General features: G+C 40.2%; 2 protein-coding genes across 5 annotated transcripts in view; one reads left to right on the top strand and one right to left on the bottom strand.

Moving 5' to 3' along the window:
* The window catches only part of FPR3 (formyl peptide receptor 3), a 45,056-nt gene extending 20,676 nt beyond the window's left edge, over positions 1–24,380 (top strand). For 3 of the 4 annotated variants that reach the window (XM_007997832.3, XM_073016109.1, XM_073016108.1), the window contains exon 2: positions 11,542–24,380. In XM_007997832.3, coding sequence (XP_007996023.1) covers positions 11,552–12,613 — 1,062 coding nt within the window. In that variant the 5' untranslated portion in view covers positions 11,542–11,551 and the 3' untranslated portion in view covers positions 12,614–24,380. Of the gene's footprint in view, positions 1–4,996; positions 5,773–11,541 lie in introns of those variants that run through there. The other variant, XM_007997833.3, reaches the window with a different exon arrangement.
* Positions 1–24,583, bottom strand: part of LOC140711820 (endogenous retrovirus group K member 5 Gag polyprotein-like) — a 34,216-nt gene extending 9,633 nt beyond the window's left edge. Inside the window, exon 1 of the mRNA XM_073016110.1 lies at positions 24,442–24,583. The gene's annotated coding sequence lies outside the window, so the exon portion shown is untranslated. The remainder of the gene's footprint in view (positions 1–24,441) is intronic.
* Between the last annotated feature and the right edge of the window lie 1,991 nt (positions 24,584–26,574).

Raw genomic sequence — 26,574 nt, 5'->3', positions numbered from 1 at the left:
TTAGCAGGACATGGTGGTGCACCTGTAGTTCTAGCTACTGGGGAGGCTGAGGTAAGGGAATTGGTTGAACCCTGGAGATGGAGGTTGCAATGGACTGAGATCATGCCACTGCACTCCAGCATGGGTGATGAGTGATGCTCTGTCTCAACACACACACACACACACACACACACCATAAATTTATTGATCACAGTTCTGGGGGCTGTAAAGTCCAAGATCAAGGTGCTAGCAGATTCAACATCTGGTGCGGGCCATTACTCACAGACAGTGCTTTCTATCAGTCCTCACAAGGTAAAAGGGAAAGACAAGTGCCTATAAGACTCTTATAAGGCACTCATCCTACTTATGAGGGCAGAACAATCATAATCTAAAACCCCCACCTTTTAATACCATCACCTTGGAGATTAGAATTTCCCATACTAACATTTGTTTCTCCCCTCTGTATATTGGGGGAAGCTCCATACTGGTTTGAGGCTCCATCTATGCTCCATACTGGGGAGGGGAGAAACAAACATTCACATCATAGCAGATGAGTTACAATAAAGCAATCACAACTTAAGGAATGTGGGATTTATAAAGAGCACTCATTCTTCCTCACTCTCCATAGCCATCCAGTCTTCAAGGCTCATCTACTAAGCCTGGACAATCTCTCCCTAAACCACACCTCTTCTATGTCACACTATTTCTCCCTGAGTAAGTCTTCAACAAGTTCACCTTGATCTCCAGCAACATTCTCCACTCTACAGCCTCTGCCTCTAATCAGAAACATTCTCAAAGCCATCCCTTTGCAGGACTCTAGAGCAATATTTTTCTGAAGTACACACCTGATAAGTGAGTCCCTTTCCTACTTATGTGACTTTTTGTGTCCTTAAAGAGAATTCCAAGTTTTTCTTGTAGATTCAAGATGCTCCAAGAGATGGCCTCTGCTTCTTGCTGCACACTCAATGTGTATTGCGGTCTGCCTGTCTGCCTCCATCTATGCTCTAACAACAAAAGATAGCCTGCTATGTCTTATCTTTTTTCCTGTGTGCTTTCACTCCCTTCTGCCTAGATTGAATTATTTTTTTCTCCTTTACCCAGGCCTTTAAACTCAGCTCAGGTGTTACCTGCTCCAGGAAGTAATCCTAGACCCTGTCAGTCTGAGTTAGTTGTTCCTTTTGGGTGATCCCATAATGAACCAGGCAGCTGTCTATCATTATATACCCCAAGTCTACCATGACCCAAGCACTGCACTCTCATCTCTCTATCCGGGTGATCGGCATCTCCAGGGCAGAGCCCATGTCTGGTTGATCTCTATGTCTCCAGCAGCTGGCAAGGAAGTACCTCTTCAGAGACCTGCATCAACATAATACCTGCCACCCCTCATTACCTGATAAGTAAATTCCATTCTAATCAGGTGGCAATGTACCACTATGCTGGAAGATCCACTATGATTGGCTTAAGCCAATATGAGCAACCTCATTTTTATTTTTAATTTTTGCCTAAGGAATGATCTAAAGGAAGACAAGATGTTTTCCTCTTTTTTTTTTTTTTTTTTCCCCACAGAGTCTTGCTCTGTTGCCTCGGTTGGAGTGCAGTGGTGTGATCTTGGCTCACTGCAAGCTCCACCTCCTGGGTTCACACCATTCTCCCACCTCAGCCTCCTGAATAGCTGGGACTAGAGGTGTCTGCCACCAAGCCCGGCTAATTTTACTTTTGTATTTTTAGTAGAGACGGGGTTTTACCGTGTTAGCCAGGATGGTCTCAATCTCCTGATCTCATGATCTGCCTGACTTGGCCTCCCAAAGTGCTGGGATTACAGGCATGAGCCACTGCACCTGGCCAATGTTTTCCTCCTTTATAAAATGAGACAGGCATGTGAATGAAGTCAGTTTTTCTGTTTGTCTTTATTCTTCTTGCTCAGGAGGGCCCGTTGATGTGATGTCCAGAACAGTGGCAGCCATTCTGTGGTCATTTTCAAGAAGGCCCTGGAAGAATGCCAATAGGATGGTGAAGCAAAGGGTTTAAATGAAACCCAGTTCTTATTTAGACTCAGATTCTATCACCTTGCAAAACTTTTTGTAATAATAAATTCCTTTTTGGTTTATGTGCTTCATATGTTTACTATACTTGATCACTGAAAACATCCTTTTGGTATAGTGATTCAGGGAGAGAAGAGAAAATAGTTGACTCTTGTTTTCTGCCTCTCCACTTGTCTTCACGGTTGTGGTGCTTCAGCTGGAGAACAATGTCTTGATGTTGCTTAAAATCTCAGAAAGGGCCCATCTCCTCAGATTTAGACCTTTAACTCTTCTCAGATTAAGATATTTGAGCTAAATTTATTGTAATTTTGTCTATTAACTAATCCTTAGAGCTATGTTGCATGTCCCACAAATTATCTCCCTCTGGAGCAGAAGGTTAAGGGGTTAATCTTGGTAATGATATTGGATAAAGGGTACTCTCTCATGCATCTGCCTCACCTCTCAAGGTTTTTTGTTTTGTTTTTGTTTTGAGACAGATTCTAGTTCTGTCACCCAGGCTGAAGTGCAGTGGTATGATCTCAGCTCATTGCAACCTCCATCTCCTGGGTTCAAGTGATTCTCCTGCTCGGTCTCCTGAGCAGCTGGGACTACAGGCATGTGCCATCATGCTGGGCTAATTTTTTTATTTTTAGTAGAGATGAGTTTTCACCATGTTGGCCAGGCTGGTCTTGAACTCCTGACTCAGAAGATCTGCCCACCTCAGCCTCCCAAAGTACAGGGATTACAGGCATGAGCCACCGGACCGGTCTAAACACCACTTTTTTTGGTTTGTTTGTTTGGTTTGTTTCGAGACAGAGTCTCGCTCTGTCCCACAGGCTTGAGTGCAGTGGCACCATCTCAGCCCACTGCAACCTCCACCTCCTGGGTTCAAGCGATTCTCCTGCCTCAGCCTCCAAAGTAGCTGGGACTGCAGCCGCCTGCCACCATGCCTGGCTAATTTTTGTATTTTTAGTAGAGGCAGGGTTTCACCTTGTTGTCCAGGCTGGTCTTGAACTCCCGACCTCAAATGATCCACCTACCTCAGCTTCCCAAAGTGCTGGGATTGCAGGCGTGAGCCACCTTTTATCACATCTCATTTTATGTTAGTGAGGTTATTTAGGGTGAGGTCCCTTGATAGCCACAGGTTAGGGCTGGCCACCACAAAAATAAAGTGACTGGAAGGTTGGAGTTTTCAGTCCCACCTATTGAATTCCAGGAAGGGGAAGTGGGGACTGGAGATTGAGCTCTATAAAAAATGTTGGGCTCACGCCTGTAATCCCAGCACTGTCAAAGACCAAGGTGGGTGGATCTCGAAGTCAGGAATTCGAGATCAGGCCTGTCTTTACTAAAAAAACAGAAATTAGCCAGGCATGGTGATGCTCACCTGTAGTCCCAGCTACTCAGGAGACTGAGGCAGGAGAATCGCTTGAACCTGGGAGGTGGAGGTTGCCGTGAACCAAGATCCTGCCACCGCACTCCAGTCGGGGGGAAACGGTGAGACTCTGTCAAAAAAAAAAAAAAAAAAAAAGTTAGAGACCAGGCACGGTGGCTCACACTTGACATCCTAGCCCTTTGTGAGGCTAAGGCGGGCAGATCACTTTAAGCCCAGGAGTTTGAGACCAGTCTGGGCAACACAGTGAAACCCTGTTTGTACAAAAAAATACAAAAAAGTAGTTGGGCATGGTTATCTCACGCCTGTAGTCCTCACTATTCAGGAAGCTGAGGCTGGAGAATCCCTTGAGCCCAGGGAAGTGGAGGTTGCAGGGAGCAGAGATCATGCAACTAGACTCCAGCCTGGGTGACAGAATGAGACCTTGTCTCAAAAAAAAAGAAAAGAAATTAGCCAGGCATGGTTCCACGTACCTACAGTCCCAGCAGCTCAGGAGGCTGAGGTGGGAGGATCACTTGAGCCCACGAGTTTGAGACTGCAGTGAGCTGTGACTGTACCACTGAACCCCAGACTGGGGAAGAGAGTGAGATCCTATCAAAAAAAAAAAAAAAAAAAAAAAAAACCCTCTTGAAAAATGAGATTAGATGAGCGTCTTGAGTTGGTGAACACATAGAGGTGCCAGAAGGGTGAGTGCCTGAAGAGAGAGCATGGAAGTTCCATGTACCACCCCAACCTCTCCCTTGCTATATACTTGCCCTGTGCATCTATTTTGACTGTTTTTGAGCTGTATTCTTTTCTCCTTTTTTTTTGATACAAAGTCTCACTCTGTTGCCCAGGCTTGGAGTACAGTGGCATGATCTCGGCTGACTACAACCTCTTCTTCCTGGGTTCAAATGATTCTCGTGCCTCAGCCTTCTCAGTAGCTGAAATTACTGGCATATGCCACCACACCCGGTTAATTTCTGTATTTTTAGTAGAGACAGGGTTTTGCCGCATTGGCCAGACTAGTCTCCAAAGCCTGGCCTCAAGTGATCCACCAGCCTCAGACTCTCAAAGTGCTGGGATTGCTGGCGTGAACCACCATGCCTGGCCTAAGCTGTACTCTTTAGAATAAACCAGTAAATGAAAGCAAAGTGATTTATTGTGTTCTGTGTGCCATTCTAGCAAATTACCAAACCTGATGAGGGGGGTCACAGGAACCCCTGATTTATAACCCATCAGTCAGAAGTACAGGTGGCCACGTGGGACTTGGATTGGTGTCTGAAGTGAAGACAGTCTTGTGGGAGTGAGTGCTTTAACTTGCGTGATCTGACGCTGGCTCCAGTTAGACAGCATCAGAACTGAATTTAATTGTAGGATAGACAGTGGTGTCTCCAGAGAATTGAAGAACTGCTTTGTTTGGAAAAAAAGCCCACACATATGCTGTTAGAAGTATATGTGTAAATAGAGAAGTGAGTTTTTGCTTAATCATGCATCTTTGTTGTTTATTGTTTTCCTCTCATTTTTTCACCTTGGTAATTGTTTCTTTCATTTTCCTGAATCTCTGAAGAAGAAGAAGAAAGGGCCTGGACTCTCATATTCCTTGACCCTTGTTATTTGGAGGGATGAACTCCAGTCTCCCACAGAAGGTTAGAGGTGAAGGAACATTCAGACACATAGGTTTCTAAGATGAGTAGTTTGATGACATCTCCAAGGTGTCTTCTGGGAATGGTAAGAAACTCTGAGTTTCTGTCACTGGATTGATTCCAGCTCCATTGTCCCCTTGTCCTTCAGCAAGTCTCTGCTGAAGCCTATTATGTAAAAATCACAGGACACCATTGGCTTAAACTGAGCTACTGTACTACACTCAACAAACAAAACCAAAATAGAGTCACTCATACTAAAGTTCTATGGCACCAAACTAAAAATTAAGTTGTTTATCTGGCTTTCTAAGAAATCACAAAGAGGGAGAGAGAAGATAGCCAAATTCCCAAACAGGTCACTTTTAGCAGCCATGAAAATGCCTCTGCTTTAATCCTCACAAAAGAAGTAACCTAAGTAACCATGTCAGTCAATCTGTTGTTTTTTTTTTTTCTTAAATTATTGTTTCCCTATTCCCACTGTACAGAAAAAGCAACTTCGAAATTACCATTCAGCATTTTTTTTTCTTTGTTTCTGCTTTCTTTAGCCCTCCTCTCCCAATAAAATCAAACTTCTCTGTTCTACTCATCAACACATGCATTCTATTTTGAGGGATGAGGTGTTGATTCTAGAATTACAAATAAAGTCAATAAAAACTTTACACTAAATTAGTTGTAATTTTGTCTTCTGACAAATCCTTGGAGCTTGTGTTGCTCGACAGGAAGTCAGGAACTGGCCACAAGAAAAGGAACTCAGCTGGTGGTAAGTTGGGGTCTGGCAACTTAAAAATTATTGTTGGAATGCCTGCTCTATGACAGACATTTCCTAAACTCTGGAGCAGGGCTGTGCAATGAAGTATCACTTGCCAAATACAGCTTTTGAGTGCTTGCTTTTTCTCTCATTTAACCTTAAGTGTGCTATAAGTATAAAATGCATTTCATGTCTTCTAAGGCTCAGTATGAAAAAAGAATGCCATTTATCTCATTAATAATTTTTATTCTGATTTAATGTTCCAATGATATCCTTTCTGATATGTAGGATTCAAGAAAATATATTATTGGTGTTAATTTCCCAAATGTTTCCTACTCTGTTTACACGTGGTTACTTGAAAGTTATAAGACACAAATGTGGCCCATGTTTACAGATCACATTATGTTTCTATTGGACAGTGCTATGCTAGAGACATAGCACTGAAAGAAGGTGCTACTTGTGGAGTTTGTATATCAATGCAGAAAGTATTTAGGATAGAAAATAAATGAATGAACAAAGATGAAAAGCATCTGGTGAGATAGGTTGGACCTGGGGCAGCCGTTTTGCAAATGGGTCAAGAGGATATCTCTGAGGACAAGCTATTTAAGCTAAAATATAAATATTCAGAAAGAGCCAGGTGTGGAAAGCTCCAGAGGAAGATCATAGTAGGCAGAAGGAAGAGAGAAAGCAAAAGCCCTGAAATAGCAAGAAGCTGGCATAGTCAAGGAATCAAGGAGTCCACCATGGGTCCAGCACAGTGTGTCAGGTGAGAGGGCAGAGGTGAGGTCTGGGGATACACAAGATAAATCCCAGGGTGCTTGAGAAGTGTGAGTTAGAAATGTGGAAGCCATAGAAGAGTGCTGAGAAGAATAACTCATTGTCTTATTTTTCCTATTAAAATACAATTTGTCTGTGTCTGGGCTTTAGGAGAGGGAACAGCAAGGCCAGGAACAAGCTATCTGCAAAGTTTGTACAAATATCCAAGCCATGGACATGGGTAGTGGAGATGGAGATGGCTCTGGCTGTGCATTCAGCATGTTCTGCAGATATAATCAATAGGACTTGGATTGTATTGGCTGGTAAGGAAAACGAAAGGTGAATTCTAGATTTAGAGCTTTAATAACTGAATATTTAAACTCCAAATAGATACAGAATATTGGAAGAACGGCAGGTTTGGGAGCAAGGGACAAACAACTGGTTGGTTTGGGCAATGTTTGGTTTGGAGTGTCTATGGGACTCTCATGGGGCGATATCAAGAAGTCAATTGATTATATGAGACTAGAGCCCCAGGGGAGGCCAGTGCTAACAATTCAGATGAGAAGACAGCATGATACTTTAAGCTGTGATACTGAATGATATCACCTATAGAATGTGGGACACCCTAAATTTAGAGACATTCAGAGCAGAAAACACCAGTAAAGTGGACTGAAAAGAGGTGGCCAACTGAGCCGTAAAGACAACCCAGAGTAGATTGTGTGTACATTTATCATCTTATGATATGGAAAAAAATATGCTTGAATTAGGGGAAAGAGATCCAGTCGTTCCTATGTCACTGGAACATCAGGATAAAAACTGAGAAAGATCCACTGGATTTGGCAGTCTGGAGGTCATGTGCATCCTTAGGAGAGTGCATTAGCTGGAGTGCTAAGGAGTAAAGTCAATATGGAATGGATTCAGCAGAATAGGTGAGGTGAGAAAAAAAAAAAAGCAAGCAATTAGAGACAACAATTTCTAAGGTTTAGCTAGGAAATCTCTTTACAGAAAACACTTTTCTTAAAGAAATAGGGTTGAAGTTTGGAAAGAAATAGGGGCCAAGATTGGTTTCTTTTTAAACGGAAGGAATAGGATAATGTTTATGTGGTAACAAGAAGTATCTAGTCGAAATAAAATCTTGAGAGTTTCTTTTTAGCAGAAAGCAGAAGGACAAATACCAGTTCTTGGGGAAACGAGAGAGAGAGGGATGGAAAGCAAATGTGAAGAGGAAAGTCACTGGGAAAAAGAAGAAGTATTTATTCACAATAACAAGGGCAGGTAAATTGAGGATTAGGAAAGAAAAGGCTAAAAAATGCACATCTAATTGTTACCATTTTCTCATTAAAATATCAGCCAAGGCCATCAGCTGAGAGTGGAATTGTAGAGGAAGTTGGTCAGTTTGAGGAGAAAGCAGAAGGGCTGAATGTTATTTTAATGTATCAGAAATCATATGTGCTGGAGAAGCAGATGCTAACAAGGAAGTGCTGAGTTTCCATTTGAAATCTGTAATCATACATCCATTTGAGCCTCTCAATAACTGTGACATTGAACAAGTCACTTCCCCTCTCTGAGCCATGGTTTCCTATGGATTACACAAGAACGGTATTTGTCCCAAAGCAAGGATATAGAAATAATAAAATATACATTGGTTGACACACATTGGGATTGCATCAAATAGCAGCCCTCATAATCAGTACAGGTGTCATCTCTAGTCCATGGTTCTCTTCCCCACTTTATAACTAGGGTGGATCCAAAATTTTACAACATTGTCTTGTTGGCCTGCCCCCACCTGTCACTGCACATTCATCTTTTCCTCTTGTGTCAACATTTCCAAATGACTTAGAGAATATTGATACATCATACTGTCTGAATGTCTTCTAGGATATTTGGAGAGTGGGTGGAGAAAATCTGAGTCTGTTGAGGAACTAGGGAATGGGAGAGGGTTAACCATACAATTCTGTTGAAATCAGTCTGGTTGAGCTCCAACTCTGGTTCTACCCCTTTCTGACCGGGGGCTTTAAATAATTAATGTAACCAATATAAGTCAACTTCCTCATCTGTGCAATGATTATACTAATTCAAACTAAGATTAGTCAATATGCACCATGTCTCAGGGTGTGTTCAGTGCTTACACATATTAACACATCTCATCTGTAGAGGCTGTGAGAGGCATTGTTAGGGTTAAAGGAGAAGCTCTTGGCATGTGAGTAATGTTCATAAGTAGTAGCCACTATTGCTATGAGCATTGTTCTTGTCCTGACCTTAAGCTCTGTAAGGCATGACCCAGGATTGAGCCCCATGACACAGCACACAGTCTGGTGAGGACCAAGAGTTCCCATTTGTCACAGACATTCAGTCTAGCCTAGATTTCCATGTCCAGTCTCACTTAATCCTCACCTGAAAAGTTAGACTTCACCACAAAATTGTCCTTGTTCTGCAGAGGAGAAAACTGAGGCTCAAAGAGATGTCACTGACCAAGAACCCATATTGGCAAGGTACCAAAGAGTAGAGATCTAACTGACCCCAAAGCCCAGGGCTCTTTACTCTGTAACAGTGATGTGCAACTAGGGGGAATTTTGCCTCCTACGGTACCTTTGACAATGTCTACAGACACTTTCAGTTGTCACTCCTGAAGGGGGAGTTGCTACTAGCATCAGTGGATAGAGGCCAGGGGTGCTGCTAAATATTCTACTGTGTACAGAACAGTCCCCCACAACAAAGAATTATGCAGTCCCAATTGTCAGTAGTGTCAAGGTTGAGAAACCTGGAGCTGCATTAAACAATGTCCCATGAAAGACCTCAGTGAATGTGACTGGTACTGACAGGAAGAAAAGAAGGAAGAGAGAAAGGGAAAGGAGGAAAAAACCATGATACTAGGGTATGACCATATGCTGGAAATCTTTGGGGAACTTCTTTCAAATGCAGCACTTTAGAGTTGCAAAGGTAGTGGCTCTAAAGTTGTTCATCCTGAATTTCAAATCTTGCTGCCTCCACTGACCGGCTGGACATGATGCTGAAAAATCTAAAAAAACCTGTAGGGCATGAATTCCCTCTGGTAAAAAAAAAAGGGGGGGTAATGATGGCTGCCCACAATGTTACTATGAGTATTAGATGAGAACAAGTGCTAGATAATTGCTGTTACTTTTAGAGAGGCTGGATAGCCCAGGGTGGGAAGAGTCTCTAATTTTCATGGCCATAAAAATCACTGTAGCTTTTACACAGAGAGATTCTAGAGTGGGGTTCGTGAATATGCACTTTAACAAATACCTTGGATGTTTCTGATAAAGCCCACAGACCACAGTATAAGCAAATTTGGTCAAGTGGCAAAGACACAAGGGACACAGAGACCTTTGGGTTGAGTTGGATGCAACAACTTCCCATGTGACCTGGTGCAGAGACAGGGACTGTAATTTTGTGATTCTGTTTCTTAAAAGCAAGGAAATAGATCCCAGAAACACACCAGGATATCTTCCCATAGTGTTATTGCCCAGAATTTAGTCATGTGTCCACCAATAAGCAATCGCTTGCAACACAAAAGTAATTCTAGTTAGAACAAATTAGAAAATCAAGATATGCCCGCAAAGACGGAGGAGGGATACCTTCCCCAAAGAGTGAGTAACTGAATAAAATTGCGATTTGATTTGCAGAGAAGAAATGATGAACAGTTATTTGTGGGGGAGGGGCACCACCAGCAATATCTGTCAAAATTGTTGCATAGAGAAAGGGCTTAGAATTCAGACTAAGCTAAATTAAAGATCTTTGTCTACTGTTTCCTACTTAAGTGACCAGCAGATTTCACAATTGCTCTCAACATTGAGTCATTCCTATGGAAACTACAAACAATGAATATTACAGAGCTATTATGTAGACCAAACTACAACCCATACATAGCAATTAACACAGAGAATAGTCTCTGATAAGAACTCTACAAATATTAGCTAAATATTCATGCTCATTCTGTTTATCCCACAGACCTTGAAGATATACAACGAATGCTAATTCACTGCATCCCAAACAGAGAACTTTATATCAAGTAGGGACAATGAAAAGCAGAAGGGAGAAAGTAAATATAGGGTCCCCTTTGTTGACTTCCTCTAGCATAGAATCTATAGGATGTAATATATTTCTGTTTTTTTTTTTTTTTTTTTTTTTTTGGTGGGGGGCAGGGGGACGGAGTCTCGCTCTGACGCCCAGTCTGAAGTGCAATGGCATGATCTTGGTTCACTGCAACCTCCGCCTCCTGGGTTCAAGCAATTCTCCTGCCTCAGCCTCCTAAGTAGTTGGAGTTACAGGCTCTCGCCACCACACCTGGCTAAGTTTTGTATTTTTAGTAGAGATGGAGTTTCACCATGTTGGCCAGGCTAGTCTCCAACTCCTGACCTCAAGTAATCCATCCTCCTCAACCTCCTAAAGTGCTGGGGTTACAGGCATGAGTCACCACGCCCGGCCTATAACACGTAATATATGTCTACATATTACAGGTAATGGTTCCAAATCCTCTTCAGCTATGAACTCAACCCAAATCCTAAAACTTTAAATTAAATATCAACTAAAAAATAGGTAAAGGGTCCTCACAGTGGGAGGGACAGGAGCTGGGAGACTGGGAGAGCATGGGGCCGAAAGAAGTTGCAGAGCTTGCCAGCATGTTTGCATTGAGTGATAAAGAGGCCACAGATGTGAACCTTCTGACTCTGAGTCTTGTGCCTTCCTCACGACGCTGAAGCTGCCTATGCTCAATTTTCCATTGTCCATACACTCTCAGTTCAGTATTTCTGCTGGTGGACAGAGCCCTTTAATCCTCTTGCTAATCAGCCTGATAGATGGAATGCATATTAATAATGATGGGGATATGGAGAACTATCCTTTCCCAAAGGAACTCTGAGAGAGTGCCAATTTTGTGTTATAACTATTCACAAGGCTCACTAGGGCGGGTCTTGGTAGGAGGAGGAGCTATAGTGGAAGTTAATGAATAGTTGTACTGTAAGATGGTGCCACAGCTGAGAAATGGCCATTGCTGAAATGTTACAGGTGTGGGAAGATGGAAAGCGACTTCTCCATTCCTCTGAATGAATCTGAGGAGGTGCTCCCTGAGCCTGCTGGCTACACCGTTCTGTGGATCTTCTCATTGCTAGTCCACGGAGTCACCTTTGTCTTCGGAGTGCTGGGCAACGGGCTCGTGATCTGGGTGGCTGGATTCCGGATGACACGCACAGTCAGCACCATCTGTTACCTGAACCTGGCCCTAGCTGACTTCTCTTTCAGTGCCATCCTACCATTCCGAATGGTCTCAGTCGCCATGAGAGAAAAATGGCCTTTTGGCTTGTTCCTATGTAAGTTAGTTCATGTCATGATAGACATCAACCTGTTTGTCAGTGTCTACCTAATCACTGTCATTGCTCTGGACCGCTGTATTTGTGTCCTGCATCCAGCCTGGGCCCAGAACCATCGCACCTTGAGTCTGGCCAAGAGGGTGATCATGGGACTCTGGGTTCTTGCCATAGTCCTTACCTTACCAAATTTCATCTTCTGGACTACAGTAAGTACTGAGAATGGGGACACACACTGTATTTTCAGATTTCCATTCTGGGGTGACACTGTTGTAGAGAGGATGAACGTGTTCATTACCATGGCCAAGGTCTCTCTGATCCTCCACTTCATTATTGGCTTCAGCATACCCATGTCCATCATCACAGTCTGCTATGGGATCATCGTTGCCAAAATTCACAAAAAGCGCATGACTAAATCCAGCCGTCCCTTACACGTCTTCACTGCTGTGGTGGCTTCTTTCTTCATCTGTTGGTTCCCTTATGAACTAACTGGCATTCTAATGGCAGTCTGGCTCAAAGAGATTTTGTTCAATGGCAAATACAAAATCATTATTGTCCTGCTTTACCCAACAAGCTCCCTGGCCTTTTTTAACAGCTGCCTCAACCCAGTTCTCTACGTCTTCATGGGTCATAACTTCCAAGAAAGACTGATTCGCTCCTTGCCCACAAGTTTGGAGAGGGCCCTGACTGAGGTCCCTGACTCAACCCAGACCAGCAACACAGACACCAATTCCGCTTCACCTCCTGAGGAGAGGGAGTTACAAGCAATGTGAGGTCGGGGATATTTTGGGGCTCTCTTTCTACCCTGCATTAAGCGGAAAAAAAATTCTGACAGTGTTTTTTTTCTACATTCATACCACCACCACCACAATCATCAACATAAAAGAAGTCTGTACCAAACGTGTAGGAGGTTTTCCCCACAACCAAGCAGTAGACACCATCTGGGTGTCGTACAATTAAATTCCAACACTATCTACCTGGAGTTAGTGTCAGATCCCACAGGTTTAAGGCTCATTCCCCAAGTCTGCTCCTCCAGTTGAGACACAAGTCACAAATCCAGACTTCTGAAACTCTGGACCAACCAGCTTCAATCAGGGTTCCCACTACCCCCTCTTTGGGGTAGAGTGGCTCATGGAACTCAGAGAAATAATTTAATTGCTAGAGTGGCTCATAGAACTCAGCGAACATTTATTTTGGCTTGCTGGTTTATTATAAAAGATACTACAAAGGATACAGATGAAGAGGCGCATAGGGCAAGGTATGCAGGAAGAAATGAGCAGGTTCCATGCCCTTCCTAAGTGCATCATCCTCCGGGAACCTCTGCGTGTTCACCTCTCACGAAGCTCTCCAAATCCAGTCCTCTTGGGTTTTTATGGAAGCTTCATGATGTCAGCATTCTTTCCTCCAGTGTACAGGATGGGACCCTCCCTGGGGAGGGTCTTAAGACCCACAATTAGAAAGGTGAGGGAAGATTAGAGTCCTGCTTTGGGGTAGATGAAAGGAAAGGAGAGAGATTTTGTTTCCTCAGGCTTAACCCACCCAACATTATAACAAAGGACTGTAGCAAGGGATATGGGAGTTATGAAGCAGAAACCATGGGCTAAAACCAACATACATCTTAATACCAGATACCCTAATCTCAGTCCTAACTTCATTTAACCTTGGTCACATTGAGTCATTACAGGATGAGTGGCTCAAGTATTTCCTCAGGGAAAATACTTCAGTGCCCTCCCTGATTTGAGGGTAAGAAGTAGATAATGAGGCTACTGTGGGTGTTATTTTTCACGTCTGGACCTCAGCCTATATCCTGAGACTAAGTGGAAGTGGGAAAAGAGTACAAGAGAAGAGACAAAGTGGGGGGATTTGTAAGGCTTAGATGAGATAGTGTTTTTTTAGAAAAAAACTTTATCTACCATTAAGTAAAATGTTTGCCATAAGCTTCCTCGGGCTTTCTCTTTTTAAAGTCAGACTGTAGAAGGTTTCTTCTATTCTTATTTGTTAAGAGTTTTCTTTTATTGTTTAAATTGTGAATGAATATTGAACTTTATTAAATGCGGTTTCTGTAAATATTAACAAGATCATATTACTTTTATTCTTTTATTTACATATTATAAATTAGATTATGTTTTCAATGTTAAACTACCCTTGCATTTCTGAAATAAACCACGCTTGCCCATGATTTTTGAACATTTATAATCTGTGTCACAGATTTGTTTAGAATTTCTGTATTTATGTTTATGTAGAGATAGCTCTGTTATTTCACTTTTCTCTACTGTCCTTGTTAACTTTTACATAAAATGTACATTTTCCTGAAAGGAGTTTGGAAGCAATTTTCTAATTCTATCCTCAGGTATTATATCTTTTTTAAACATTTAGAAAAATTTGCTAAAGTCAACTGGATCTTGGGTTTATTTTTTGGGAAGGCTTTTAAATATAGGTTCAATTTCTTTAATAATTATTAGACCTGGCCATTTTCTTTTTCACATTGCTCACTTTTGGTAGACTGTGATTTTCAAATTCAAGAAATTTGGCCATTTCATCCCAACTACCAAACTTATGTAATCACCCAGTGGGTTCTTCCTGCCTGCTGCACAGACAAAACCAGTTTACTGAGACTGTGGTATTGCAGTAAAGAAAGAGTTTAATTAACATGATGCTGGCCACATGGATGAACTGGAGTTATCATTCAAATCAGTTTCCCTGAAGGCTGAGAGGTTATGGTTTTTCAAAGATAGTTTGGTGGGCAGGGGACTAGGGAATGGGTGCTGCTGACTGGTTGAGAAGGCAACCATAGGAGAGTTGAAAGTGATCCTCATGCACTGAGTCTGCCTTGGAGTGAGGGGGTCACAGGACCACTTGAGTCATGAGTCATGAGCTCCCTGTGGGGTCAGTCAGTTGCTAGAATGAAAGTCTGAAAAACATCTCAAAAGACTAATCCTAGGGTCTACAATAGAGGTGTCACCTATAGAAGTGATTGGGGAAGTTACAAATCTTGGCCTTTACTGCCCAGGTGTCACCGGCCACATGACACCTGGCAGTAAAGGATTATAGAAACTATAATCCTACATTTTAGCAGAATTCAGACTCCTCATACAATCCTAATCTTAAGCCTTTCATTGCCTTTCAGTCCCAGAACAAGGAGGGTGTGAGTTAGGGAAGGCCTACTATCATCCTTGCTTCCATGTTAAACCATAAACTAAATTCTTCCCCTGGTTATCTTAGCCTATATACAGGAGTGAGCAAAGACAGACAACCTTTGAGGCTAGAGGCAGGAAGGAGTCAGCCACGTTAGACATCTCTCACTGTCAAAATTTTTGCAAATGTGATTTCACTTATTGGCATGAAACAGTATAATAACTGTATGGTAGTTGATATGTTTCTTTCAAGTAATGAGAATGTAAGCTATCTGAGGGCAGGAATTTTGGTCTATATTGTTTGCTGATGAATCCCAATCCCCTGCATATAAGATAGTGTCTGATACGTGATAGACACTCAATAAATGTTTACCTCATTAATAAACAATAATATCACTTAATGTCCAGTCAAAATTATCTTCAGTCCTCATAATATGAATCAGGTCAGGTCTAGGAAATTCCCATCCTCATGTCCACAATATTTGTAAATTCCAAGCTGGCTTACATTTTCATGAACACTGCTGATTTTGAGCTTCTGCTTAAGTAAACTACTCTGGCTAATTATTGCCTAATGACTTCATATTTAAATAAATAACTCATAACTCAGCCTTTTACCTTGCTTTCTGCACATAAACACTCAGAAGTTGTTAATTCTGTATTGTGTAACATACTTCCCTGATGCACCGGCAAAAGACATCACTCAACATGAATATCAGGCAGTCCTGTTATCAACGTTCTCACTCACTCCACTCCTTTACTCCGTTAATTTTCTTCTCCTTTTCCCTTCTGTCTCTCCTAAAGTTATTTGCATTTCCAAGGTAGAGCAGTTTGCGCATTTCATTTGCACGTTTGACTCCTATAAATGCTTTAGAGTTCTCAGGAGGTGTATATTCTTAAATGCCCAACCAAGGTGTAGCCATAGAAAAGAAGGAACAAGGCTGGGCATGATGGCTGACTCCTATAATCCCAGCACTTTGGGAGGCCAAGGTGGGTGGATTATTTGAGGTCAAGAGTTCTAGACCAGTCTGGCCAACATGTGGAAATCCTGTCTCTACAAAAAATACAAAAATTATCTGGGCATGGTGGTGCTCACCTGTAATCCCAGCTACTTGGGAGGCTGAGGAAGAAGAATTGTTTGAACCTGGGAGGCAGAGGTTGCAATGAGCTGAGAATGTGCCACTGCACTCTAGCCTGGGAGACAGAGAAAGATTCCGAAAGAAAGAAAAGACAGAAAGACAGAAAGACAGAAAGGAAGGAAGGAAGGAAGGAAGGAAGGAAGGAAGGAAGGAAGGAAGGAAGGAAATAAAAGAAGGACAGAATTTAGATAGGAATGCCAGGGCTTCCAGATGGGCTAATTAAGAGACTTCCTCCACTGCCAGGACAGGGGATTCTTACTATTCCTTCCCACTGGCCTTGGTTAATTGCAGTAGAACAAAGCCACTACATTCTCTCCATTTTTCTTTTCCTCTTCAGGAGTTTTCATTGTGGATTCTCAATTCCCATTTCATGATGATATATTGTGGGTTCAGGAAACTGAGATTTTTTTTTTTTTTAAATTATGGGACAGTTACCACACAGAAATACTTCCCAATGTGTGTTCATGTGGATGGCTCACTAACTTCCTGTATCAGGCCTGGTCAGTCTGGGATGGCACTACTGCTTGCTGGTTTCAGATTTTGCTGCTTTGTGCAACTTAGTACTGCTGTTGTCAGGTGTTGCCTTGGGGACGCTCCAGAAACTCTAGTGAATATAGATGGCTCTCTGAGCCTTCAGGCTCCCCTGCAGCTCCTGGAAGGCAGGTTTCATTGTAATGAGGATGTTTCACTATGAACAGCAGTCACTCTTTCTCCAATCCGGCCCCTGCTGACGGGCCACTACTTCAGGGCATGTTGTCCCTTGAGCTGTATATGCTGTTCTTGTTACATGGGGTCTTGGTAGTGGTCTGGCCTGTACTGTGTATAAGTTACAAAGTCCTGGTCTCCAGTCAGAGTGAGCTGGCCAGTATGGTGAAACTCTACGTTCATCTCTGCCGGATCCGACCTGCAGAAGCTGGCTGAACGATGGATGAACAAATGCATTCTGACTCTGACATCCAGTGAAAAAGCAGGCTAGGGGACCGGGAAGCTCACAGACACTGAGGAGGGAGCTGTAAAGAGTCAGCAGCCACGGCCCTGACAAGCTGGCACTGTGGGCATTTATTCAGTACAGATTTAATGACAAAGGCCTCAAGTCAACACATCTTGTGGGTAATTAACATTGTCACCCCGTCCCCCAAAAGACAGTAGTCCTGTGCATAGATGACTAAAGACCAGGTTCCAAGGCCTAAGTAAACAAACTTATCTAGATCAATTCCTTTACACTTCCTTGTTATCCATTCCGTGAAAATTCAGCTGACTTCAGCCAAATCCTCTTCTGAAGCTATGCAAACCCCAGGCCTTCCGAGAAGGCTTGTGTCCTTTTCCTATAATTTATCTTACAATTTTTCCCACCATCCTGACCGATCTCCTATACATCTCACTGATGAGAGAGCCATAGGATACCAGGCTCCTGGGTAGCAGCAATTCCCTCACAGTGAAACCAGAAAAGATGATAAAATGCTGGGCTTCAGTGTGTTCATAAAGGAGAGCCAGGATGAAAGGATCAAGTCACCTAAGCCTAACCTGTGATACGGCAACTGCACCTGAGTCCCCTTGGCAATTTGCAAAAGCAAGTGCTGCTGAGGCTAGTGCCTCCTTGGTTGCTACATTCCTTGCTGTTATCACTCCTTGTCCCCACCAGCCACTCAGAGGTCAAGTGGGACACCTTCAAAAGGGAAACAGCTGCCTACAAGGCCAGTGCAAATGGAGCTCACCCCTAGATTTTTTTAGTAACAATTGGTAAAGTCAAAACAACAGGGTGCCAAACCCAAGGTCATCTAGATTTTCTCCTGTTATCTTCTAGTTTTATAATTTTGTCTTTTACATTTAGGTCTCTGATTCATTTTCAGTCCTATTTATCTGATGGAAACCTGACTGACACAACATATGTTTCTAGTGTTTAAAAACAAACAAACAAAAAAACACAGAGGAAAGATGAAGCATTAACTAATAGAAATTTGTAGAAATTGAGTGGTAGAAATGGAAATAGTCTCTCTCTCTCGGTCTTCTTTATCACGAAATTTTCTTTTTGTGTTTTTGCCATCAGCATATACATCTGTTCTCTCATTTACTAACTGAAAATGTAAAAACCTCTTGTACCACACACATCCTCCTGAACTTTACAACCAATTTCTCTGGTCTCCTTGACAGCAAACTCAAGGGTCACTTCCAGTTCCTTTCTCTACTTCCTAATTTCACATTTTCTCCAGAACTCATTCTAAATGGGTTCATGTCCTGATTACTACAGTGGGACTACTCTTATCAAGGACAACAGTGACATCCATTGCCATGTTATTGCACTGCAGGTTCAGACATTTGGTGCCTGACTATGAATCCAAGGGGTAAATCTAAGTCATATATGCTTATCTGATAATGATGGGAATCTTAGGCCCCTAAGCATATATGACTCCCTTTTATTTTAAAATATATAATTCTCTTGGCAACATCCCACTTGTTTGGTTTTCTTCCTACTTCCATGACTTATCTTTCTCAATCTCCTTGACTGGCTCTTTTCTGACTTTTAAATGTTGGTGTACCCGAGGGCTCAATTCTAGACCCCCTCATCTACTTGCTTCAATGCAGTCATCCTAGGTAATGTGTTCCCATAACTTGAAATCCCATCTGTACATAGATGACTCCCCCTAAACATCCATCATAATCCACAACTTCTCTTCAGGATTCCAGAGTGGTATCTACCTCCTTCCTCTGCATTTCCACTTGAAAACCTATGGGGCATCATCAAAGTAAAACTATCAATTTGATTCCCCCTAAAACAGTTGCTTGCCAAATCTTCTACATTTCTTCCAAATTTAGGAAAAGTCATCACACTCTACCAAATGTCTTAAGTTCCAAATACAAGTAATTATTGGTTCTTTTTATTTTGTTTATTTTTTATGAGACAAAGTCTCGCTCTGTTGTCCAGGCTGGAGTGCAGTGGCATGATCTTGGCTCACTGCAACCTACACCTCCCAGGTTCAAGCAATTATCCTGCCTCAGTCTCCCAAATAGCTGGGGTTACAGATGCATGCCACCCCACCTGGCTAATATTTGTATTTTTAGTAGAGATGGGGTTTCACCATATTGGCCAGGCTGGTCTCAAACTCCTGATCTCAAGTGATCTGCCTGCCTTGGCCTCCCAAAGTGCAGGGATTACGGGCATGAGCCACCGCGCCCGGCCTATTGACTCTTTTAATCTAATCCATCACCATATCCCATTGACTCTATGTCAAAAACATGGACAAAATCTGTGTGTTTCTTTCCTGTCCACCACCACCTGACTTCAAACCATTACCATTTGGACCACTACAATAGTTTCCTAATCTTTCTGAATTCACTCTTGCTCTATAGCAGTCAGTTATTCACACAGCAGCCAAAGTTTTTTCTTCTAATATAAATATGAGCATGCCCATCTCTTGATTAACACCCTCCAACAGCTTCCCATTGTGCTAATAATAAAAACATCTGAATCTGCTATCTGACTCCCAAAGGCTCATATTATCTGGCTTTTGCCTGTCCTTCTGATGTTCTTCCTCAACAGTTTTTCTTTCATTGATTATGTTGTTAGTAATTACACTAGTAATATCTTTATTTCTCAAACATACCAAATTCATTCTTGTCTCAGAATCTTTGTACTAACTGCTCTCCTACTTGGAATATTCTTCCTCTTGAACTTTCATGTGACCAGTTCATGTAATTCCAATCTCAGTTTAAACATAACCTCCTCAGAATATTTTTTTTTCTGAGTCCCTAAGATAATGTAGCCTCTCAGGCGCTCTCCAGTCTAGTTCAGCAAATATTTTAGTTCTTTTCATAGCACTCGTTGTAGCTTTCTGTCCATCACAAAATCACCTCCCTTCTCTCATTCTTCGCTGGTCTGAGAGTCTTCGATGCCTCTCTTTTTCTTCATCTATTGCAACAGCCTCCACATTCATCTGTCATTTTTCAGTGAGAAAGAGAGTGGGTATCCAGAAAATGAGGTCTGAGCCATATACAGCAGAGTTTGTTAAGCCTGAGTTAGATGCCTCGTAGCCATTAAAAGATGCAGAGCAATGTGATGATCTGCTCTATTTCTTTTTAAATTTTTATTGAGTATAAAGCTTAACCATAACTTTCCTTTTTATTTATTTATTTTTTTTTTTTGAGACAAGGTCTTACTCTTTTTCCCAGGCTGGAGTGCAGTGGTGCAATCTCAGCTCACTGCAGCCTCTGCCCCCTCCGGCTCAAGTGATCCTCCTGCCTCAGCCTCCCAAGTAGCTGGGACTGGAGGTGCAAACCACCATGCCTGAGTAATCAACCATAACTTTCAAAGTAAAATTTTTTCATTTTTATGAAGTCCAACTTATTCCTTTTTTACAGATTGTGCTTTTGGTGTCATGTCAAAGAGTTCTTTGCTTAGCTCTTGGTCCTGGACATTTTTTAATGTTTTCTCCTAAAAATGTAGTAGTTCTGCATTTAACATTTAAATCTATAATCCATCTTTAATTATCTTTTGCAAACAATGTGAGGCTTAGGTTGAGTTTCTTTTTTGTTAATATTTTTTAATCTCCAATTACGCCAGTACCATTTGTTGGAAACAATATTCTTTTTTCATTGAATTTTTTACATATGTCAAAAGTCAATATTGTGTGTGGATCTATTTCTGGACTCTATTGTGTTCCACTGGTCTATCTGTCTACCGTTTAGCCAATATCACACTGTCTTGATAATTGTAGCTTAATAGCAAGTCTTGACATTAAGTAGCATGAGTACTTCAATGTCGTTCCTTTTCAAAAATAGTTTGGCTATTTTAGTTCCTTTGCCTTTCCATATAAATTTTTAGAATTTGGTTGTTAATTTTTTAACTTGAATCACATTGAATCTATGGATTTGCTTGAGGAAGAATTGATGTCTTAATCATATTCTGTCTGCAATACTCTCTTATTTAGTACTAATCTTTGAAATCTATCTGTCTTGTTCTTCCCAACTCTCAACTTTATCTTCTTATTTCAAACTCATTTCAAAGAGTCTGCTGGGCTCTACCTGTGTTTCCCCTCCTGCACTGTGGCCTGGAAACTCTCTTAAGTCAGTAAGCAGGGCAATCATGGGGATCATCTTATTTGTTTCCCCTTTTTTTGGAGATTACAATGCTATAATCTTGTTGTCCAGTGTCAGAAAACCACTCTTTCGCATTTTCCCTAGATTTTTAGTTGTTTAAGGCAGGAGCATAAATCTGGTCCCTCTTACATGTCATCACTGCTGGAAGCAGTTATGTTGATTGTGTTTTAAAAAGTCATTTTTTGCTTCTGTTCATGGAGAGAGAGATCTGTCCGCAAAAGCCAGTTCAGGCATCCAGACAAGAGATGGCATGAGCCTGTAGGTGATTCCTGGGGTGCATAACATCAGCAGCGCTTGGATTTTGCTTACCAAATGAGAGAAAAATCAATAATAAATTTTAGACTTGGCACTTAAAATCTATTGAGAGGACAATGTCTCTGATTCCTAAAAGAAAGAAAACTGAGGAAGGGGCAGGTCAGGGAATAGGAGAATTGGGGACACTGTTTTCAGAATGTTTAGTTTGTCATGCCTACTGCTTGTGTCCACAGAAATTCCAAGAAGTTGACTGATTTTATGAGGCTGAAGTTTTGGGAAGTGGTCAGGTCTGATGGCTTAGACTAACAGTTAGGGGTACAATATATTTTTTTCTTTTAGTTTTAGTTCACATCATAATTGTACATATTTAAGGGATACAGAGTGATATGTTGATACACGTATACAATGTGTATAATAGTCATAGGGTAATTAGTATATCCATCACCTAAAACATTTATCATTCCTTTGTGTGTGAAGATTCAAAAATCCTCTCCTCCAGCTTTTTAAAAACACACAATAAATTTTTTTTTCTAGTCACTTATGTAGCTAGCAAATATAGTACTGGGGTAGGGTCAGGGTCTTGCTCTGTCACCCAGGCTGGAGTGCAGTGGCACGATCACAGCTCACTGCAGCCTTAAAATTTCGGGCTCAAGTGATCCTCCACCTCAGTCTCTGGAGTAGCTGAGGCATATGCAGCCACACTCCTTTCATTTATTTATTTTTTCATAGAGACAAGGTTGCTAGGCAAACTCCTGGCCTCAAGATAGAGAGATTTAAACACCACAATCAAGTAACCTAACTGATATTTATAAACTATTTCTTACACCTAAGAGTAGGATATTTCACATAATATCCAATCTAATTCTTTTCAAGTGCTGGGTTATAAAATAAGTCTCAATAAAAATCTAAGGCTTTAAATTATACTAAGTATATTCCATGACCATAATCTATCAAATTAAAAACCAGTAATAATAACATAACTAGCAAATGCCCAAATCTTTAGAAACTAAACAACATATAATAAATAACCCATGGGCCAAATAAATCTTAACGAAGATTAGAAAATATTTTAAACTGAATGATAAGAAGAGTAGATTTCAAATTTTGTGATTAAAAGCTAAAGGCAGTGTGCATAGGATTTTTTTTTTTACACAGGGTTTTGCTCTATTACTCAAGCCACAGTGAAGTGGCAGAATCACAGCTCACTGCAGCCTCAACCTTTTGGGCTCAAGTAATCCTCCTGCCTCAGCCTCCTGAATGGCTGAGATTATAGGCACTCACCACCACATCTGGCTAATTTTTAAATTTTTTTTAGAGGTGGGGTCTTGCTATGTTGTCCAGGCTGCTCTTGAACTCCTGGCCTCAAGCAATCATCCAACCTCAACCTCCCTTACGGGGGAATTTTTACCTTAAATGTTTTTATTAGAGAATAAATGTGTGAACTCAATGATCTAAATTTACACCTCAAGAAGCTAGAAAAAGATCAAATTAAATCTAAAGAGAATATAAGAAAATAATCTTTAAAAGTGGAAATAAATGAAATAGAGGTCAACAGATGAGGAAATATTAAAGTTATGTTAAGACATCAATAAAATGGATAAGTTTCTAGCAATACTAATCAAGAAAAAAGAGAAAATACAAATGACTAATTTTAGGAATGAAAAAAGGAACATTATTACAAAGACTAAACACATTAAAATGATATTACAAATCACTTTATACCATTATATCTGACAATTTAGATGAAATGGACAAACTCCTTGAAAAGCACACATATGAAACTTCCATAAAAAGAATTAGAAAATCTAAATAGTCCAATACCTAGTAAAGAAGTTGAATTTCTAATCAATACCCATTAAAAAAACAAAAAAACAAACAACAAAAAAAACTTTAGGCCTGCATTGTTTCACCTGTGAATTCTACTAAATATTTAAGAAAGAAGTAACATCAGTCTTACAAGAAATACTTGCAAAAGACAGGGGAAAAAGGAACACTTACTAGTTTACTTTTAAATACATCTGTTCAATACAAAAATTGTGCTTGAAAAATAAAGTGATTTTTATGAACTGAAGTTAAAATTAATATTCATTTTTTAATTTTAACCAATATTTCAGAAAAGCTGTGTTTTCATTGACATGACCAGACATAACTGAAATCGATATCGTTTTTTTTTTTTTTTTTTTTTTTTGAGATGGAGTCTTGCTCTGTTCCCCAAGCTGGAGTGCAATGACACGATCTCGGCTCACTGCAACCTCCGCCTCCTGGGGTCAAGCAGCTCTCCTGTCTCAGCTTCCTGAGTAGCTCAAACTACAAGTGCCCACCACCACACTCAGCTAATTTTTGTATTTTTAGTAGAGACGGGGTTTCATCATGTTGGTCAGGCTGGTCTTGAACTACTAACCTCAGGTGATTCACCTGCCTTGGCCTCCCAAAGTGCTGGGATTATAGGTGTCAGCCACCGTGCCTGGCCTTGAAATCAATATCTTAAGTAATGTTTGGATCATCCAATTTTAAAGTGACACATACTTTACACATTAGTGGTTTTAAAAAGTTTTTCTCATATTGATGTCATGGCAATAAATGGAAGAAAAAAATATCTAGTTCTTGAAAACAATAATGAAAACCTTTGTTTCTGATGATTACTCATCATGTGGAAATTTGCAGTGAAACAAAAATGAAGCCAAGTAATTTAATTTCTACTCTTCAAAAATCTCTGCATGTAGTATTTCTGGAGTACCTGACTAGTATAATAAGGTTTTTTTGCCTTTATTGTCAGACACTTCATTAAATCTTAAGGTGGTAAAAACAGTGTGAAATCATCATAAAATCTTACCGCTTAAATAAATTAATTCCTTGATTCAAAGTACTTATATTTTATACTTTTTTTCAAATAGATATTCTGACGGGGGTAAGATAATATCTCATTGTGGTTTTGATTTGCATTTCTCTGACAATTTGTGATGTTTGGCTTTTTAAATATACCTGTTGGCCATTTCTATGTCTTCTTCTGAAAAACGTCTATTCATGTCCTTTGCTCACGTTTTAATGGAATTATTGGTTTGGTTGTTGTTTTCACATGAGCATTTTCAGATGAACATTCATTGAGGTTTTATTCATAAAAGCCAAACCTAAAATAAATAAATAAATAATAAAATATTAGCAAATCGTATACCAAAATAGATAGAAAAATATTGTACTATGACTAAGTTGCATTTATTACAGAAGTGCAAAGGAACTGATTTATGCCAACCACCTGACTGAGCTTGGAGCCAACTTCTTCCCCAGTCTTCAGATAGAAGCCCAGCCCAGATGACACCTTGGTTTGATTTTGGCCTTAAGATCCTATGCAGAACATTCAGCCAAATGCATTCAGATGCCTGACCTACAGAGCTATGAGCTAAAACATGAGCATTGTTTTACACTGCTAAATTTGTAGTAATTTCTACATAGCAACTAAGAACAAATACAAATATTATAATACTATTTATAAAACTTAAAAATCTAAATATTGAGTTCTTTAGGTATCCACATATAAGTACATATTTCTAAACATATTTCTAAAAATATGTACTTATATGTGGAAATCACATACACAATTCTAGATGGAAATTTTTAGCGGGGTGGGAATGATTAGGCAAATACACGATTGATGCAAAGATGGGACAGAAATGAAAGACTTTGTCATTTGCATATTATCAAACATTACCTTTATTAAGCAAAAAGAGCCAATGGTTAAATATGCATTTAAATGTTTAATTAGAAACTAAATTATTCATTGTGCACATGTACCCTAGAACTTAAAGTATAATAAAAAAATTTTTTAAATAGTCATTCTTCCTGGTATAAGAGGGTAAAAAAACCCTAAATTATTATATTTATTATATAAATTTTATATATGTATAAACATAAATATATATAAATTTATATTAAATTAAATAGAATTTAATTTAAAATTTAATTTAAAAGTTTATGCATTTAACCTGATCTGCTTTATATATTTAAAAAAATGAAATATTCATACTCTGCAGTTCAATTTAATAACATAGAACAAAAGATAAATTTGCTATAGGTGGTAAATTGTAGATGCTTTTACTATTACTGCCTGGTTTTTTATTTACAAGCATGTAACAATTTTTGTAATAGATAATTGTTGTAAGGAGATCTTTATTTAAAATCCTCAGAAGTTTTCAAATATGTACTCAAAGATAAATTCATATAGGAAAACGAACTATATGAAAGCAGAAAAGGAAAAGTCAGAGAATTAAAATTCCCACAGAAAGGTATATATTTGAATAATAATAAAAGACCATTTCTCAATTATCTACTATAAACCAGGCACTTTGCTAGCATTTCAGGCACACCATTCCAATAATCTTCAAAAGAAATTTGCCAAGGAGATACCATCATTTTTTCCTAACAGTAAAACTTATAGTATTTCAATACCTTGCCCGAAGTCATGCAGACAGTAAATAGCAGAATCGGCATAAAGAATCAGGACTAAAATGTTATTTCAAAGGATTCATCAAGAAATAAATTATGTTAGCCAGGCGTGGTTGAGCATGCCTCTATTCCCAGTTACCCAGGCCGCCAAGGCAGGAGAATCACTTGAGCCCAGGAAGTTGATGCTGCAGTGAGCTAGGATCACCCCTCTGCACTCAAGCCTGGGTGACAGAGCAAGACTCTTTCTCTAATAATAATAATAATAATAATAACAACAACAACAACAACAACAACAAGAGGAAGAGGAAGAGGAAGAAAGAGAAGAAGAAAGAAGAAGAAAGAAGAAGAAGAAAAAAAGAAGAAGAAGAAGAAAGAAGAAGAAGGAGGAGGAGGAGGAGGAGGAGGACAAGGAGGAGAAGGAGAAGGAGAAGAAGAAGGAGAAGAAGAAGAGAAGAAGAAATTACACACACATACCCATACACATGTACCAGGTATTTATGACACGATTTTAGTAATTGCTGAATCTAGGTGATGGGTACACAGATGACCACCATGTTGCTATTCCTTCAGTGTACTTGAAAGGTTTCAGTATGAAATGTTGGGAAATACGGTTGGATACTTAGCATAGCACCCAAATCCCTGACATCTGAAGCAATGAAGTACCTCCTTCCCTGG

The sequence above is a fragment of the Chlorocebus sabaeus genome, chromosome 6 (assembly GCF_047675955.1).
Source record: "Chlorocebus sabaeus isolate Y175 chromosome 6, mChlSab1.0.hap1, whole genome shotgun sequence".
Classification (NCBI taxonomy): Eukaryota; Metazoa; Chordata; class Mammalia; order Primates; family Cercopithecidae; genus Chlorocebus; species Chlorocebus sabaeus.
Note: the sequence above shows the minus strand (reverse complement) of the source record. Positions and strands in the feature narration are given on the sequence as shown.